We start from the raw sequence: 17,566 nt of genomic DNA on the forward strand, positions 1-17,566 counted from the left end.
AGCAAACCAATACAAATGCCAGGCTGGGGATTAGCTCCTATAACTACATTGTACTCTTAAAATGGAGATTAGGAAGTCCCTTCTTGACTGATTTTCCTCACTGGCTGTGAGGTAGGGAAAAGATGCATATTGCAGAGTTAGATTCAGTAATAAAAGTACTGTAATAGAAGAAGCTGTGATTTATCTAGAGGGGAAATAGTTTGCTCATGACATCGGAGGCTGGACTGTTAATAAAGCTTGCCTTTGTAAGCTTATATTATTTTGGAATAAAATTCTGAAATTGAGGGCCAGACAGCAGCCTGTCGGTATCATTAATCATTGCCCCAAATGACTTTATTTCACCAGCATTATTGTAAACACTGACATTTCATAAAGTAGTTTAATGTATTTATTAATCCACTGGGATTGATGCTCTTCTTTAGTTTGAGATGTAGGAGGGGAGTACAGGTTTGCTCTGGTTGCTTTGGACGTTTGCCACTAAGCATCTGAATTTCACTTTCTTGCTAACTGATAAAAACAATTTTAAAATCTCATATTCCCCTGGATCTGAAAAATGTGGAAGGTTGGAGTGCTGGTGTAGACATGCTGCTTGGTGGAACATTGCTGTGAAACAAAACCTAAAACCCAGACTGACACCTCACTAGAAGTAAATTGACCTTTACAATTTGGTAAAAACAAAAACAAACCACAAAACTGGACTTTAGAGATATCCTGATTATTTTCTTTTACTCTTGAAAGTATCTCCCTTTAAGCATAAATACTGACCTTAGTGGCTGTGATGTGAGATTTCTTCTTGAACAAAGCCAAATGCTGAGGTTGGTGGAGCTCTTAACATCCTGTAGCCTGCAGGGTGGGAGGATGTTTGGGCAACAGAAACTGTTGCTTGAGTGGAATTTAATTCCGTGGCCTTAGGAGAACCTGCTGATGGATCTCTCTGGGTCTATGGGGCTGATGGGATTCATCCCATGGTGCTCAAAGAGCTGTCTAATGTAATCATGAGACCTCTCTCAATGGTTTTTCAATGGTCTTGGGAATCTGAAGAGGTCTTAGTTGACTGGAAGCTGGCAAGTATTGTCCCAATTTTCAAGAAGGATGACCCTGGTACCTATAGACCTGTCAGACTCACTTCACTGCCTCATAAAATTATGGAGAAGACTGCTCTGGGGTCTGTTGAAAAACATCTGAACAACATTGCAGTCATTGCTCACAGGCAGCATGCTTCCACGAGCAGCTGAGGTCACTTGATTTGTTCAGCCTAGGGAAGAGGATACCAAGGGGTGATCAGGTACTGGAACAGGTTTCCCAGGGAAGTGATCATGGCATCAAGACTGCCGTAGTTCAAGAAGTGTTTGAACAACCCTCTCAGGCACATGGTGGGATTCTTGGGGTTGTCCTGTGCAGAGCCAGAGTTGGACTCAATGATCCTTATGGGTCCTCCAACTGAGGATATTCTATGATTCTGTGAAATAGCATGAAAACCCTCGTGTGGGGTATGGGCAGAACGGTGGCTGGGTGCAGCCAAGCAGGGCAGGATGCCTTGCAGCACAATGGTTTTGGCAGTTGGTAGTGCTGAGCTGCACTCAGCAGTGCACCATCACAGCCCCAGGAGCTCTGGAGGTGTGGGTGGGGGGGAGAAGGTAACACAACTGCTTCAATGGAGAAAAAGCTCTCATTAGCCTTAAAGGATTCAGCTGGTGTCTTCAATACAGGCACTGTGTTGACTTTGCAGAGCCTGTGGTTCAATGATGGTCCTAGGAGACTGCAGCTTCATGTCCTCAGCCCATCCAGGTATTCCTCAGCAGCAGTAATCCAGTTATCCAGGGTTAATATCTCCCCACAGCCCCAGGCCTGGGGAGGAGATAGCAACTGGGGCACTAAATCAGCTTCCCTGGGCTATCTGTAGCACTTGCCTACAGCCATGTTTTTAACATTGCTAGTCAACCAGTAACAGCTCAACTTGTCCTGAATTCCTGTCTCTCCAAAGATGGGGCCGGAGGGTCATGCTTATGTCTTGAGGTGTGAACCTGGGCTGTACAACAGCTTCAAATGGTGTATCTGATTGTGGACCTGACTCCTGAAGCCTCAGTACCAGCTGTACTGGGAGCCACACTGTCTGCTCATCCTGGTTAGCCTGAGGAAGGAGGCACCCAACTGCTACCTGTCCATAGCGGCAGGAAAACCTCACTTGCCTGAAGAAAGGCTGGGGCTGCTGTGTGTTGTTGGTAGATGTGATGATGTCCCCAAAGGGGTTGGGATCTGTTAATGTGAAAAGCTCCAGTTTCACAATAGGTTTTTGTTTTCTTCCTCAACCTAGTAGGTGACAATGTCTCACAAAGCATGGGATGCTCTGGCTTGGTGATTGACTGTCAAAGCAAATGTCTTTGCAGACCATTCTTGGGCAGCAATAAAATATCTGGTTGCAATTTGCTGTCAGTGTTAAATGGAGAACATCATCATCAACATGATAAAAATGCAAATGTAGAGCTGACTTAGTGTTTTCTGTTCAGAAAATAAGTGCTGTGTTTCATTACCATCTATTTTTAACATGCAAAGGCAAGGGCAGTTAGATGCAGAAAGAGATGTTCTGGAGATTGTTTATGAAAATACAAATGTTCTGCGATGAAACTTTTACACCGGACTTGGTCACACGTGCCAGGAGTCATTCTGGTCAACCCTGCTTTGAAACTGCTGTTCCCCAGAGCCAGAGATCTCATGGCTTGTGCTGGGACCCCCTGATGATGAATCGTGTGGGTTTACTGCGTGCCTTTGGTTCCTGGTGTATTTGTGGTGGTGTCCACTGAATAGTGTGTTCCGGGGTATTTTTGGTGTGGGTATCATGCTAAGTGTTTCTGCCCTGCGTGGATCTTGCTTTCCTAGTGCACAGGTTGCTCTCCATTAAGCCCTTGGACATGGGGGCTTTGTTTCTGCCCCATCTTCTGGGGTCAGTCCTGTCAGGTCACTGGCACGTTTCTAAAACCTTCTCCTGCCTCTTCTCTTCCTCAGACCTCAACAGCAACGGGTTCATCTGTGACTATGAGTTGCATGAACTCTTCAAGGAGGCCAACCTGCCTCTGCCTGGATACAAAGTGAGAGAGATCATCCAGAAGCTCATGATTGATGGCGACAAGAATAAAGATGGCAAGATTAGTTTTGAAGAATTTGTCTATGTAAGTGGTATTCCTGAATTTCCAGCAGCCTGGGGGACCTGTTTTAGGCAAAGCTAAAGAAGACAGTAGAAGAGGCTGAACCTGACTTCTCAGACACTTATCCTAATCCTAGTTTTCTTTTGACAAACTGATCAATTTTGAGGGTTATCCATGTTAAAATCAGTTCTTTGTGCAGATCTCTGCACATGACCAGTTTTTTGTACTATTGCTTCCAGCCTTCAGATGTGGACAGAGGGGAAATATGTTGTCTTTTAAACAAAAACAAACAAAGAAACAAAAAGAATCCATGTGGTTTTCTTATATGAAAGCTTCATTGGAGGCTAAAAGGCACATGAGGTGACAGCTGGAAAAAAGACTTCCAATTCTCCAAGCTTATAGTATTGACTGGAAACTTCAGTTTTTCCAGGCACACAGATGAATGCTGTTTTTCCCCAGTGTATCAGTATAATTTCCTTTATTTGATGGAACTACAAGTATTTGCTAAAGACTTGAGAGGGCGTTTCAAGACACTTTTGGGGATTAGTCCTAGATGCTGATCCAGGAGAACTCAAATTTGTTGGTTCAAAGGAGAAGAACGGAAGTAAGGAGACAGAAAAAGCTGGTGGATGGGCATATCCTTCAGTCTTTTATCGCAGAAATAGATCAGAATTTTTTAGGTTTTTTTTAAAAAAGCACAACAATTCTGAGATGCTGGTTCAATGTACATCTTTCAACCTTTTCATACTCTGATGGCTGAAAGCTGAAAAAAAATAATAGTATGTGCAGTACATTGAGGGAGCTGTTTTCGTGTCAATTAGTTTTCTTGATATTTCTTAATTTATCTTCACCTTCTGTTCCTTAATTGTTTTCAGACCCTCTGAACTTTTGAGTTCGGAGTCAACTAGTAAGTTGGAGTTTGTTTGCAGTTTGTGAACACTTGCATGCTGGGTGCATGTTTCAGCTGTTGGTTTGAGCTGGCCCATAATTCTAACTTTGCACTGGGAAGGAAGAAATAAATCTCTTCTGTCACATTTGAATGGTACCAATGATTGAGTAAACACAAAATGTCTTACGGGCAACTTAAGGTCTACATTAGCAGCAATGTTAGTTGTGGGATTTTTACAAACTGAACTGTTGCTGTTTTCTAACTCTGAGCATTTTTGCTGGAGTTTATGTTGCAAAGGATGACGTGAACTGACTCGAGGTTGGGGCCAAGTGACTTAGTGGTACCTCAGCACTAAAACACCTGTTTTCAAGAAGATATGAAACGCCAGTAATTAACCCAGGAAATTTTAAAATAAATAAATCTGAATTAAAATGCTTGTGGTTAAAACCAACAAACAGAAATCCCCCAGATTTTGGGCTCTTGAATCTTTGATCAACTTTACCTGATCAACTTCTGCGTGCCATCAGCAGATGGTGTAACTGCACTATATCATCATCTTGACTTGCCACCTTCCCGATGTTTAAGGGTCAGGGAAGGTAAGGAATGACAGCCACCAGGCTGGCCCTGTGGTGGCACCTACAGCCTGGTGTCCCCTCCTCTCTTTTTAATAGAAACACTTTGTTGTTCTGCTTTACAGTGCTGTTTCACTGCCTTTTTCTGGGCAGTGTTAAGAAAATGTTTATACATTTCATTTGTGTTTTCCACATAGTTGAAACTAATTGAGTTCAGTTTTGAGGGAGTTACAATAGGCTTTCCAGCTATTGAATGTATTTTTTACTAATAATTGCTCAGTTCTGTAGGACCTTGGGGCTTCTAATAGTAACAGACAACCTGCACAAATGGCATGTGTAATCCTTCTGTGCTATGGCATCTGAGGGTGTTTTGTCAGTTAGCCCAAGCCTGTTGTTGAGGAAGAAGGGGGAATCCTTACTTGGAGCACTCATTGTTACACATCATTGCAGTTGACTATTACATGCTTAAAGAGAATTGTTTCTTGGGTTGTGGAGAAAGTATTTTGTGTGAACTAAAGTCACAAGTGTCTAGCTTTTGCAGAAAGGTTAAAATTGCACCACAGCTTTCTCGAGTTTGGTCCTGCGGGACCTGCTGCATGCATACCTTCTGTCAGACTGTAAAGGTTTCACATTTTATTTTTATAGTCTCTTGAAATCTACTTGTAAAGGTACTTCATGCCTAATGCTTCTGTTTCAATAGGCACTGGCAATATGTGTTTGAGAGAGTGGGATGACTTTCTGTCCACTATCCATGTTAAATTTAATACCACTACACCCTTGCGGGACCCTTCACATTTGCTGATTTTACTGTGAAGTTTGCTTTAAAGATGAGGCGAAATAGCTTCTTCTGTGGTCCTTTTGTTTTATGAAGGGGAGCTTTTCTTGTCTAACAGAGCGCTTTAAATTGTAGATTTTCCAAGAGGTGAAAAGCAGCGATATCGCTAAAACGTTCAGAAAAGCAATTAACAGGAAGGAAGGAATCTGTGCTATCGGGGGCACCTCGGAGCTCTCCAGCGAGGGGACACAACACTCCTACTCAGGTACTGCTCTGCCTTCCCGCTTTTCTCTTGGGTGAGTGGAGGCCCCATGCCAAAACCAGTCCATTTCTGCTGCTGTGCCCCGTGCTCTGCTCTTATTCTCTGAGAGCTGAACGATCTTGCATCAAGGTGAGAGCAGGATAGGATTTATATACTGCAAATTTAGCAGTATATAAATTAAATATGTGCTTATTTGTTTTGTTAACTGTGCTGGCTAACTAACTCCTTGTGTCACCCTTGAGTAAAATAGAGTTGTTGAGTAACATGTAAGTAACAGGAATATTCTGGTAATTGGAAGTGAGAGTCATCTTTCTTTAAACTTTTTGTGTGACTAATAAAATAGTGTGGTAATGATAATGGGGCTGTTATTTCCCTGGGCTATTGTATGCTGATTCTTTTTGGAAAATCTTTGCTGTGTTATGAGAAAGCTTGTATTAAATTTATGATTTGTTATCTTAGAGGAAGAGAAATACGCCTTTGTAAACTGGATAAACAAAGCCTTGGAAAGTGATCCTGACTGTAGGCATGTTATTCCAATGAACCCAAATACAGATGACCTGTTCAAAGCTGTGGGAGATGGGATTGTGCTATGGTAAGTCATGATAGCTCCTGAATTAAAAAAAAAAAAAGTAAAAAAAATTGAAAATCACCAAAACAACTTTCCAGAACTGTAGCTGGGGAATTTTCATCCTGTTCTAGGCTGATTTTTTGACTACTGTGTGTGCATAATACTTTGCACATATAAAAAGAGGCTCAGTCTCTTTCATTGCTATTGTGTGATGCTCCAGCTTTGGTGCCAGCTTCACAAGCTGGTATTTTCTTCTGGTGTTTTTGTTTGGGCTTGAGTCTGAGTTTGCTGAAGGGGAAGAAGGGGCTTTGTGGGAGCAGAAGTCATCCTGTTACAAACTCAGCTTGGTGCTGTGTAGCTTGGGGGAGGGCATGTGTGATAAATAGCCCATTCCCTTGGATGTTTAGACAGACAGTATCCTCTGTGGGAATGTTACTGACCTTATGAATTAACCCAAAAATGGATTTCCTGGGAATCCTTATGTTGGTTTTAAGGTGACTGATTTTGTTCCATGCTGAAAACAGAAGGCATCCAGGTCTGCTAAATACCAACCACCTTCTATGTATGGTGTTTTTGCTGATTATGTTGGTTAGATTTATTTTTTTTATTGTAAGTGTATTAATATATTGGAGAGGTGGATCAGCCTGGAATTTCAGTAACTCTGTATCAGTACACAAAATAATTTTAAGTGAGCTACTAATTGCCTTTAATTTCTTTTTTCCTTTAGCTTGTGATATATATTTTTATTTTATTTATTTCCCAAGTTTCAAGTAGTTCAGGTCTTCAGGCAAAGGCTGAACTGAGTAAGAAATAGTTCATAATATAAAGTAAAAACTTTCCATATTTTCTGTTGATTTAAAAATTCATTGCGCTCACATGCTCCCCATTGAGCATCCCAAGTGTTTGTGGTTTTTTGGGGCAGGTTTTTCTGCCAACAGTAGTACACCTTTACAATGGGAGGAAGCACATTGTCTTACTAGAATGTGCAGTGAATGTTAGCAGAGCAGTGAGTCTTCACTAGTTCAGTGACTGCACTGTAAATAATTCATGTGCTCTTTTTGCTCCAGCAGCTGAGATCAGTAGTGGCCGGGAATATGTTTAAGGTTTCAGGCTTAGCTATTAGTTACAAATACATTCTCGATAATGTCAATATTAACTTCTGATTTACACAACCTTGATTTTATGAAAAGAAATACACAAAACCAAACAGGCAAAAGGAAATGTACTGTTGTGAGTCTTGTCACAGTGCACTGAGTTTTGTTCAGGTTAAATACTAAAAGTTGCTTAAGTGTAATTGTTTTTCCTCCTAACAGCAAAATGATCAATCTTTCTGTTCCGGATACAATTGATGAAAGAGCAATTAACAAGAAGAAACTCACACCATTCATAATTCAGGTATGATGCATTTCTGTATTTTTTGCTGAAATTCATATCCAGTAGACTTAATGAATGCAGCATGGTGGCTCAAGGCATTGCTGTGGAACACTGGAAGGGAGCAAGTTTTATAGCTTATGTTTAATTATTAAATGCAGTTTTGTACTGTGCATAATCCACAGTTCTGTGGGCACATTCAAAAGACAAAATGCTTAGTGACAAAATGGATAATGTTGCTGAAATGCTGTGCACACCTGATATTGCTGTGGTGATTATATACAGCACTGTCTTTTTGAAGCAATATGGTTATTGGTGTTGGGTGTCTGTGAATCCTTTCATAGTAGGACAGGTTCTTTCTGGGAAGATGCCTCTGTGTGTGTGTGTGTGTGCAGGCATATAAATTAGCACTTCTCTAGCCTTATTCTTGTTAATGCCATTAGATGCAACTAACTCAGATGCTGAAACTAGATACCAGAGGCTGAAATTAAACCCTGGTGCCTAGTTCAGTTCTTATTGATTCAGCCTGCTGCCACGACAGCTCCCTTTAAACTTCAACCGGAGAGTGGCTGGGAGTGTTTCCTCTGAGCTGCTGATTTTGGAGCAAGAACAGGGGGAAAATCTCCACTCTGCTGGTGCTGGATGAAAGGGAAATGAGCATCTCCTTGGACTGTGTCTCACTGGGCTATACTGTTTGCAGGAGAACCTGAACTTGGCCTTGAATTCTGCATCCGCCATCGGCTGTCATGTTGTCAATATTGGTGCAGAGGACTTGAGGGAAGGGAAACCCCACCTGGTCCTTGGACTTCTCTGGCAGATCATTAAGATTGGCTTGTTTGCTGACATCGAGCTCAGCAGAAATGAAGGTAAATTAAACTTTAAGTGATTTCTTCCAAAGCATGAACACCACATTGCTAGGGCTGTCAGCTCCAGCCCCGTGGTTGCCTCTTCCCCCCCTCTTCTCTGCTGGAAGGGGGTTCATCAGGGCATGTGCCAAGCTGACTGCTCTCCAGCCTGTTGTGGCTGTGAGCAGGTTCATGCAAGTGGGTTGTGCCATCCTTGGAGAACTGTCTGGACACCAGTCTGTAAGTCAGGATGCAGCTTGACTTGAGCCTTGTGGTGAATGAGCACATTGCTTGGTGATGCCCCAGGCTGCTTCAGCCATGGGTATCTAATGGAGTTGGGAGGCAGCAAAAGCTGATGTATCCTTTTAGCATTATAGACAACGGTACATCTTCCTCTTAAAAAAAAAAGAGAGGGCTTCAGCTCTTCAGTAATGATTTGGTTTTCCTAAAATTGTCCTTGCTACCATCAGTGGTGCAGCTGAGCTGTTACTTTGTTCTTGTTGGTGGGAAAGTGGTGCTTTTTCCCTGTACTCACTTGGTCCTGCTGACAGATCTCAAAATTTAAAGTTTTCAAATCATTCAAAGAGCTTTGATATTCCTGCATGTGCTATCAGTGCACCCAGATGGAGGGAGGGGCTTCAGTGTCTTTTATTTAAACTTCCCCATCGTGAACTGGTGCCATTGTTTGGCTTAGATTGAAAATTCATGATGAGGGAAGCACCGGGTGCTTATCTTGGCTTTTCTGGCTTTTTTTAACAGTGCTTATGAAACTACTTGGAAGCATTTTTCGTTGAGATAGAAGTACATTTACATTTAGCTTACTGTCATCAGCTTAAAAGACTGCACATAAAATCCAGAGAATTTTGTTATACAAGAAAATGGAAAATACTTTTTACACGCAGTTTTCTAGATCATTCGTACTCCTCTCTGTGTAACAACCATCTCAGGAAAACTCCACTAATACCCAGAACATTTTGATGTAATCAGTAGTTGGTATTGTATCCCTCTGAAATACTGCTGCAGCTTTAATTCTGGCAGGCAGGTTTGACTCTTGCCCTCACAAGCATTTTTCTTCCAGCACTGGCTGCCTTACTTCGTGATGGTGAAAATCTGGAGGATCTTATGAAACTATCTCCAGAAGAGCTGCTCCTAAGATGGGCCAACTACCACCTGGAAAACGCTGGCTGGCATAAAATCAATAACTTCAGCTCAGACATCAAGGTACCAAGAGTTCTCCTGACCTGCACATGACTGGGAGCCAGACAGGGCTGTTTTATGCATGTGTAAATGAGGCCCTTCATCCTCAGACAGGACCTTTCTTACCCTAGTACACTGGGTGGTCTTAACAGGGGGGTTATGGATGGTATATTTAAGGTACCACAGTGCTGTTCTCTCTTGCCATGAGGATGAGCCCAGTGCTGAACTGTCTGTTTCTTTCAGTGCTGGTGGGGTTCTGCTACAAAGCTCTTGCATTTTTTTAATCAAATACAAGACTGGTATTACTCATATTTTTTCTTACAGTTATTTTTCAGATGTGAGGGGGTGGCTCTCAGCACTAGTGAGAAATGGAGGGTGGTGACTCCTGGTCAGTGTGGGGTTTTTGGACACTGGTTTCAGCAGGTTTTGAGTGCTTCTTCATGTGGCTAACAATTTTGAGGAGGAGAAAGGGGACTGGAGAAAAAAAAAAAGATAATTGATGTGCATGGGGAGCATGTGCACACATATGGTCACTCTTATTTCCAGCTTCAAAATTACTTCCAGTTTTGCTGATAGCTGTTGGCATCTCTGGCTGCCAGGATATGCTGAGGTCCTCCTTATTGCTGTGGACTAAAAGGAAATGTAGTTGATAAATAAGTACTGTAGCTATTTGCTCCTCCTGATTTGTGACCATCCCTGCCCTCTCTCCCTTGAGCTATCGTAGCTAATGGGCAGGAGAAAAACATTCAGACATTTTTTATAATCAGCTTTTTGCCTGGAATTCGTTTTCACTGAACTATTTTCATTGTTGCTGCAGTAGTAGGAATGGGTGCCTTGTTTAGGGGCTAGGGCTGCCTTGGTGCATATGGGGGCCATGACTGTGAGCATCATGGGGTCATTGTCTCCTCCAACTGTTGGAGAGGTGGCTGTGGCACCAGAGTTTGCACAAAGGCAGTTTTCAAACAGTCAAAACCTGTAATTTTCATCTTATATATTTCTAACTTTTTCTCTTTCTGTTTTCTTTTCTGCTGCCTGGATTTCTACCATTGTGCTCTCTTTTAAGCTTACAGATTTTGGTAATTCAGTAAAGGTATATAAACCAATTATGCACAGTGGCTTGCTAAAGATGAGCCTGAAATGAATTGTTATGGTGTATTCAGTGCTGTGCAGAAGACCTGAATTTTCTTTTTCATCCATTTCAGGATTCTAGAGCTTATTTTCACCTCCTCAACCAAATTGCACCTAAAGGGCAGAAGGAAGGAGAGCCCCAGATCGATATTAACATGTCAGGTTTCAATGTAAGTATTCAGGCTGTCCTGGCCTCATGCTGTAGAATCGTGAACTCCCTGTACCCTATCATTGCCCCATGACATCTAGGTAACCTGGTATCTTAATTTCTAGAGCGTGTACAGTGTCAGTGGCCATGTGCACACCTCGGGTGTGTTTTCAATGAGTGGTTGTTGCCGGCCTGATCAGTACCTGCCAATTAACAGAGATGACTGGGAAATCATTTGTGGGTTTGCTCCATTTGGAAGCGTGCTGACTTCTACTTTTGAACCACCAAGTTCTAAAAGCATAAAAACTGGAAAGCATATAAGCTTGAAAGCACCATGCTAGGAAAAAAACCCAAGGCAAACCTGGATGATTACATGCAGAGCAGCGGGGGTTACCATGCGTGCTTCATCCCTTCGTTCGATTAGCGACTGATGGATGCCTAACGAAGGCACGTGGAGCTGTGACATTGCTCCAGGTAGTGGTCAGGAGCTTCCCATCTGCTTTGTAGCCTGATCTCTTCCGTGACAGCTCTTGTCCATTGCATCCCTGGCAGGAAAAGGATGACTTGCGGAGAGCAGAGTACATGCTTCAGCAGGCGGATCGGCTCGGCTGCCGGCAGTTCGTCACACCGGCTGATGTGGTCAGTGGCAACCCCAAACTGAACCTGGCCTTCGTTGCCAACCTGTTCAACAAGTACCCAGCACTTACCAAGCCTGAAAACCAGGACATCGACTGGACCCTACTGGAAGGTGATGGCCGTATCAGTCACAAAATTAGCAGGAGGGAAATATCTAAAGTAAACAGTTGTGTCACAGGAGGCTGTGCCCCACAGAGGTATCTCCATTGAAGTAACACCTATGATTTGAGGTTATTGGTGCTGCAGTGGTTGTTTACTCGTTTGGGGCAGATGAGAAGAGTACTTGACAGCCTGTTCAGCTACTCTGAACCTGTAGGCAAAATGCCAGCAGTCCATCACTCTCTGTGCCAGGGAAGTCAGTTTTGGCATTTCCTGTGATGGGCAAGAGCACCTCAGTAATGCAGTGAGGTGTTCATGGGAGCACTATTTGTTGGCACAACCAAGATTAGGGCTTTGGCTGCTTGGCTCCCAGACAGCAGTTAGCTAACACCCATGTGAAAGACCTTCTTGATACTTTGTCTTGGAGAAAGTGCAAAAGACATGCTCTTCTGAGGCCTGGAGAAATCAAACTGCTGTCGAAGAGTAGATATCAGGGCCACCCTCTTCCTTTGAAAAAAATTATAGTGGAAGAAAATACTCTTTTTCTGCTTAAAAACCTATTGATAAGCTATGCTGCTCAAAGCTCTCTGCCTTGCAAGGTGTAAATCCCTTGCACAAGGTTGAGCTTGCAGAATTTGTATAAACCTGTTTTCTCTCATCTAGGAGAGACACGTGAGGAACGGACCTTCCGTAACTGGATGAACTCCCTTGGTGTGAACCCCCATGTAAATCACCTCTATGGGTAAGCATTAGGCTCTTGAGAGAGGCCAGGTAGGTCAGACTAAAGATGTGCCCACACCAGCGTCCACAGTGCTGAGCAAAGACCTTAAGAAGGAAGGGAGTGGGAGATACTCACTGCACTGTCCCTGCAATGTGCAGCTGGGGGATTTCTTAGCTGGCACTCAGCTCTGAGGGCTGAAGATAGCGTGTTTATTTTCCCTTACCTTGTAAAATCGTTACCCTGAGATCCCAATACATTTGGATCTGCTTAAGCAACTGCACTAGAGCAACTGAAACTAGATGCCTCATCACCTAACTTTAGGTCGTAACCAAGACATCATAGGAGACAAGATATTCTGGGTCTCTGTAGTCAGTCGAGAGAGGTGGCTACCTTTGGATTTTATGTAACAGAATTCTTCCCTGGATGTGTTGCTGATTACCGTGCTAAAACCTGCTCTAGCTCAGCAGCTGGCTGATGTTAAGCATGGAGCATTTCTCCTGCCCTGAAAACTGCAAAATGTTTCGATTGGTTTTTTTTTTCCTTTTTATGGTTGTTGAAATTGCAACAACCTGTGAAGAGCAGTAGTTATTCATGATGTGACAAAGTCAGAGTACACTTGAATCTTGAAATGTTAGACTTAATCAGTGTTTTCCACTTTAGTGATCTCCAAGATGCACTGGTAATACTACAATTATATGAAAAAATCAAAGTTCCTGTTGACTGGAATAAGGTTAACAAGCCTCCATACCCTAAACTTGGAGCAAATATGAAAAAGGTAAGCATGTCAAAAGACCTCAAAAGAAGCCATGGACACTAATAATTCCTGTTTGAGGTTTCCAGTCAAGTGAGTGTTTTTAAATGTTTTTCTATGTCAATTTTTGTTCTTTGTAGCTAGAAAACTGCAACTACGCTGTAGACTTGGGAAAGCATCCAGCTAAATTCTCCCTGGTTGGCATTGGAGGACAGGATCTGAACGACGGAAACCCAACACTGACACTTGCCTTGGTCTGGCAGTTAATGAGAAGGTAAGACCCCTCTCAAATATGTCAACTTATGAATGGAGTACAGAATTTGGGAAGTTTTTTGCTGTGAGAGCACTACAACACTGAAACAGGTCACCCAGAATGATTGTAAAACCTCTGTTCTTTGAGGGAGTTTGAGACACAGCTGGACAGAATTGTGGCTGAGCTGATCCTGCTGCACATGAGAGGCTGGAGCAGAGACCTCTGGGCAGCTCACTGGTGGATCTGTGATCATCCTGCCAACCAGGATCACCTCTCTCTCTTGCCTGCTCTGGTCAACATGCAGAAACCCTGAGCAGGAACATTACACAACTTTTATGTTCTAATTTTTAATTGGAAATTGAGAGGAAATCATTCTAGGGCTGCTTTATAACCCTCTTTTGCATTGGATTAGGAGAGGAGGGAGAGACTTAGTAACAGATGAAGTTGATCTTCCTTTTTCTTACCTATTTCTGAAGAATTCCAAGATGATGCAAATATATATCTGCAAAAAAACTTCATAGTAGCTCCTTATTTGACATCAGAGGTCAGAATGCCAACTTGCTAGTTAATCACACTTTTTAGGTAATGTGTTACCTCTGGAGCAAATGGTTAGTGGAGAAACGGTTTAACAAGAGTTCTAAGCCCAGGCAAGTTTGTGAGCTTGTATTAAAGATCATGAAAAGCTAGGAAGACCAAGTGCTTTAACAGAACTCACACTGCAGGTAAGATAGGTAGTTCTTCCTTTTTGCTAAAGGAGTTTGGGGGGGAAAAAAAAAGTGCAAACAAAAAGCCCAGAGCTGAGACTATGTAAAGACTTCCCAAGCTGCCATGAGCTCATGGTGCATCCTGGCTGCACGATCAAGTGGGAATTTGCTCTGGCTCTGTGCCTAATCTTGTTCTCTCTGCTGGATCTCAGGTACACGCTGAATGTCCTCGAGGACCTGGGTGATGGCCAGAAAGCCAACGATGACATTATAGTCAGCTGGGTAAACCAGACCCTGAAAGAAGCTGGCAAGTCCACCTCCATCCAGAACTTCAAGGTGCAGGTTCCCCTCTTGCATCCAAAAGGAGAGAAGTGCCCAAAAAGCATTTTCTTGTCTAGAAGGAGCAGTAGGGGCATCTTAGAAAGGAGTTTAAACAGGACAGGATTCAATCTGTACTGGGAATAGAGTGGTTTCAAGCTACCAGATAGTAGACTATTCCCCACAGTGGAGAACAGTGGCAGAGGAGGGGAGGGTGGTTGGGGTCTGGGGCACAAGGTGGGTGCTGAGACACTGGCAAACAGGGATTGGAGCTGGTGAGCACTCAGAAGCGAGCACTGTCCCTTGAGCTGTGGTCAGCAGAGCAGACCTACTGCCTCCACATCAGTTACTACTTTGTTGTTTCAGAGCACTTGCAGTAAATTGGAGTAATAATATTATATTATTGCTAAAGGAGAAGCAGCAGTTTGGTTTTCCCTGTGGTCCAAATGGGAATAATCACTAACATTGCTTCTTTGAAAAGGCTCATTTAAAGCCTGTTTTGTTGCACATTCCAGAGCAGCTGAATTGAGGTGAGAAATATGCTTTAAGGGTTAGACATTCATCTTTACTTCTCTGTCCCTGTGTTCTCTAGGACAAGACTATCAGCACAAGCTTGGCTGTTGTGGATTTAATTGATGCTATTCAGCCTGGTTGTATCAACTATGACCTTGTAAAGACTGGTCATCTATCAGAAGATGACAAACAAAATAATGCTAAGTAAGTCTGATATCTCAAAAGCTGTTTTTCATTGAAAGCATGCCCCTTCTATGTGCTGACCTCAAGCTGTAGGTGTTCTTACCACAGTTTATTGCCGTGGTTTTCAGTCTGTTTTAACACTGTTCCCTTTAGACAGGCAGCACTTATTGAAACCCACTTGCTGTCCTTGCCTGTGACGCTGGAGGGAGCAGTTGACTGAATTCTGGCTGCTTGGGAGAAAGGCAGAACAGCTCAGGCAGTTCTTAGCAATGATACTCTGTTTCTCACATGCTTTTTCAGCCATATGAAGAGCTGGTGGCTCATTGTTTTGAAGCTGAACCATTGTATGTCTCCTGTCTTGTTAAATCATTATAGGTTGTCAAGTTTAAAGTATGCCTATTAAAGCATGCCTTTGAAATGTGTGTTCTGTGGCTGTTCCGCAGTGGCAGAATGGCAGTAAAGTTTCTGGCAGATAAGTCTCACTTGGTTACTCATAAGGAGCAAACAGAAGGGGAAATGTAAATGTTACACGATTAATTCTTCATTGTATATGCTACTATTCCTAATAGGTATTAATTAAGATTAATTTTTTAAACTGTTGGTAAAGAGGACTTGACATTCAAAGGTCAATTTGCACATTAAAAACACTTGACTACGGAAAAGGAAAACAGCAAAAGATCAGAAAAATTGTAAAACAAAAGGATGTGGTGTGATTGAACTGTTCCACGTCTTGAATTTTAATAAATAATGGATGAAATTGTGTTGGATACGGCAGGAGCTGACTTGTCATTTATTGCTAGCAGTCTTGATGCTGACCCACTTGTCTTTCCATGGTGAATAGGTATGCTGTGTCCATGGCAAGAAGAATTGGTGCCAGAGTTTATGCTCTTCCAGAAGATCTTGTGGAGGTGAAACCGAAGATGGTCATGACCGTGTTTGCCTGCTTGATGGGCAGAGGAATGAAGCGAGTATAAAAGAGTTGAAAAGAAAAAAACCCAAAATGCAACAAAAACCCAACCTGCCACCCTGGGTGCATGAGTAGCAGATCGGCTGTGACCACGTTGAAACGCTGTTGGCCTGGAACTGTTGAGGTTCAAAGGACTTTGTTTTGCTTTGCAAGACAAACTCTTTATCAAAATTCTCAGGGAGAGGAGTTTTAACCAACAGACATGCTCTTTTCCCAAAGGAAAGTTTAACTTATCAAGAGCTCACAGAAATGCATTCATAGCAGACCTGCATCTTGCAATACTGCTCTGGAGCTGCTTTCACTCCATTATTTCTCAGTTACTTGATGCGTGGTTTTTTTACCCTGGAGGGCTATAAGGTGGTTGGTATGAGTTGTAATGGAAACAAATCTATTTTCTATCTGCAGTCCACTTTAATTTCTGTCATACAGTCCAAGCATATTCTAGGTTTGACCACATCCTTAACTTTGCACATAAAACTACAGTACAATTTGGGACCTGCAGGTCAGCTCACAATGCTAAATGAGAAATGTGTAATTAGGAAGATGATCTTCCTCTGGTATTCTTTGTACATGGTGCTTTTTTGTACATCTAACTATTTTGATTACTTTACAAATAAAGCATGGCAGTTTTTTCTCTTGCTGCTTATAAAAAAATTAAGATTTTTTTTGTTTTGATTTGTTTTTTCTTTTGTTTAAGGTTATACTATATATGATAATACCACCATCCTTGGACCTCTCGTGGTAACATATGATATCATGTTGCTGATGGCACGGTTACACCTGAGAATGGAAGTGAATGCATTTTTGTATGCATCTTGGTTCAGTCCTGTGCACCTAGAAAATAATTTTTACAAAAATCTGCATGAAGTCTATAACTTTTTTATTTAAAATGCTGTTGGATATAAAACCATACTACATTGTGGGGAGGTTTTGTGCAGGGAAGAGGCAAATGGTATAAACAGCAGGGTTCAATAAAGTGAGCAGCAAATGTGCTGGAACATAAAACTATTTTTACAGATAAATGGAAGCGTTTTCGCCAAAGAAGGAAGATGCTGTATCCATAGGATTTAATATTATCTTGCTTTGGCAAGCTGTTTGCTATATTTTGAGATCATATTGCTATTCCAAGCTATTCAAAGTGATGTAATATGGTGGCAAACCATTAGTTGAAATAAAAACATTTAAATACATGCCTCTCTCCTTATTTACACTGACCCAGCATGGCAGCCTGTCTTCACTTGCAGCTGGTGCTTCTGGGCTTCCATGTCACACACCAACTTTCCCACTTTTAATGGCCAGATACAAGTCTGCTATTAGGTACTGGTTCTTCAAAGCATGTTGAGAGGTTGGTGCTGCCATTAAAAGCAAAGGAAGAACACGTTTGTTCCTCTGTATCATAATGCTTCATGGACTTTAGAGATGAAAGTTTGTAAGACAGCTAATTGAGTGAAAGGGATTTAACTTTTCTATGTATAGGAGATGAAAAAAGGGCAGGTGAGAGGAAAGAATTTGGCAGGGAGCTG

General features: G+C 42.3%; 1 protein-coding gene across 4 annotated transcripts in view; it reads left to right on the top strand.

Moving 5' to 3' along the window:
• PLS3 (plastin 3) overlaps window positions 1–17,233 on the top strand; it is a 50,934-nt gene extending 33,701 nt beyond the window's left edge. For all 4 annotated transcript variants that reach the window (XM_027645296.1, XM_027645298.1, XM_027645297.1 and 1 more), the window contains 14 exons: window positions 3,004–3,167; window positions 5,515–5,644; window positions 6,101–6,233; window positions 7,523–7,604; window positions 8,281–8,446; window positions 9,504–9,646; window positions 10,825–10,920; window positions 11,451–11,646; window positions 12,297–12,375; window positions 13,015–13,129; window positions 13,246–13,379; window positions 14,275–14,398; window positions 14,973–15,097; window positions 15,918–17,233. In XM_027645296.1, coding sequence (XP_027501097.1) covers window positions 3,004–3,167; window positions 5,515–5,644; window positions 6,101–6,233; window positions 7,523–7,604; window positions 8,281–8,446; window positions 9,504–9,646; window positions 10,825–10,920; window positions 11,451–11,646; window positions 12,297–12,375; window positions 13,015–13,129; window positions 13,246–13,379; window positions 14,275–14,398; window positions 14,973–15,097; window positions 15,918–16,050 — 1,820 coding nt within the window. In that variant the 3' untranslated portion in view covers window positions 16,051–17,233. The remainder of the gene's footprint in view (window positions 1–3,003; window positions 3,168–5,514; window positions 5,645–6,100; window positions 6,234–7,522; window positions 7,605–8,280; window positions 8,447–9,503; window positions 9,647–10,824; window positions 10,921–11,450; window positions 11,647–12,296; window positions 12,376–13,014; window positions 13,130–13,245; window positions 13,380–14,274; window positions 14,399–14,972; window positions 15,098–15,917) is intronic.
• The last annotated feature ends 333 nt before the right edge of the window (window positions 17,234–17,566 follow it).

Source organism: Corapipo altera, unplaced genomic scaffold (genome assembly GCF_003945725.1).
Source record: "Corapipo altera isolate COAL_440 unplaced genomic scaffold, ASM394572v1 65, whole genome shotgun sequence".
NCBI classification, from domain to species: domain Eukaryota; kingdom Metazoa; phylum Chordata; class Aves; order Passeriformes; family Pipridae; genus Corapipo; species Corapipo altera.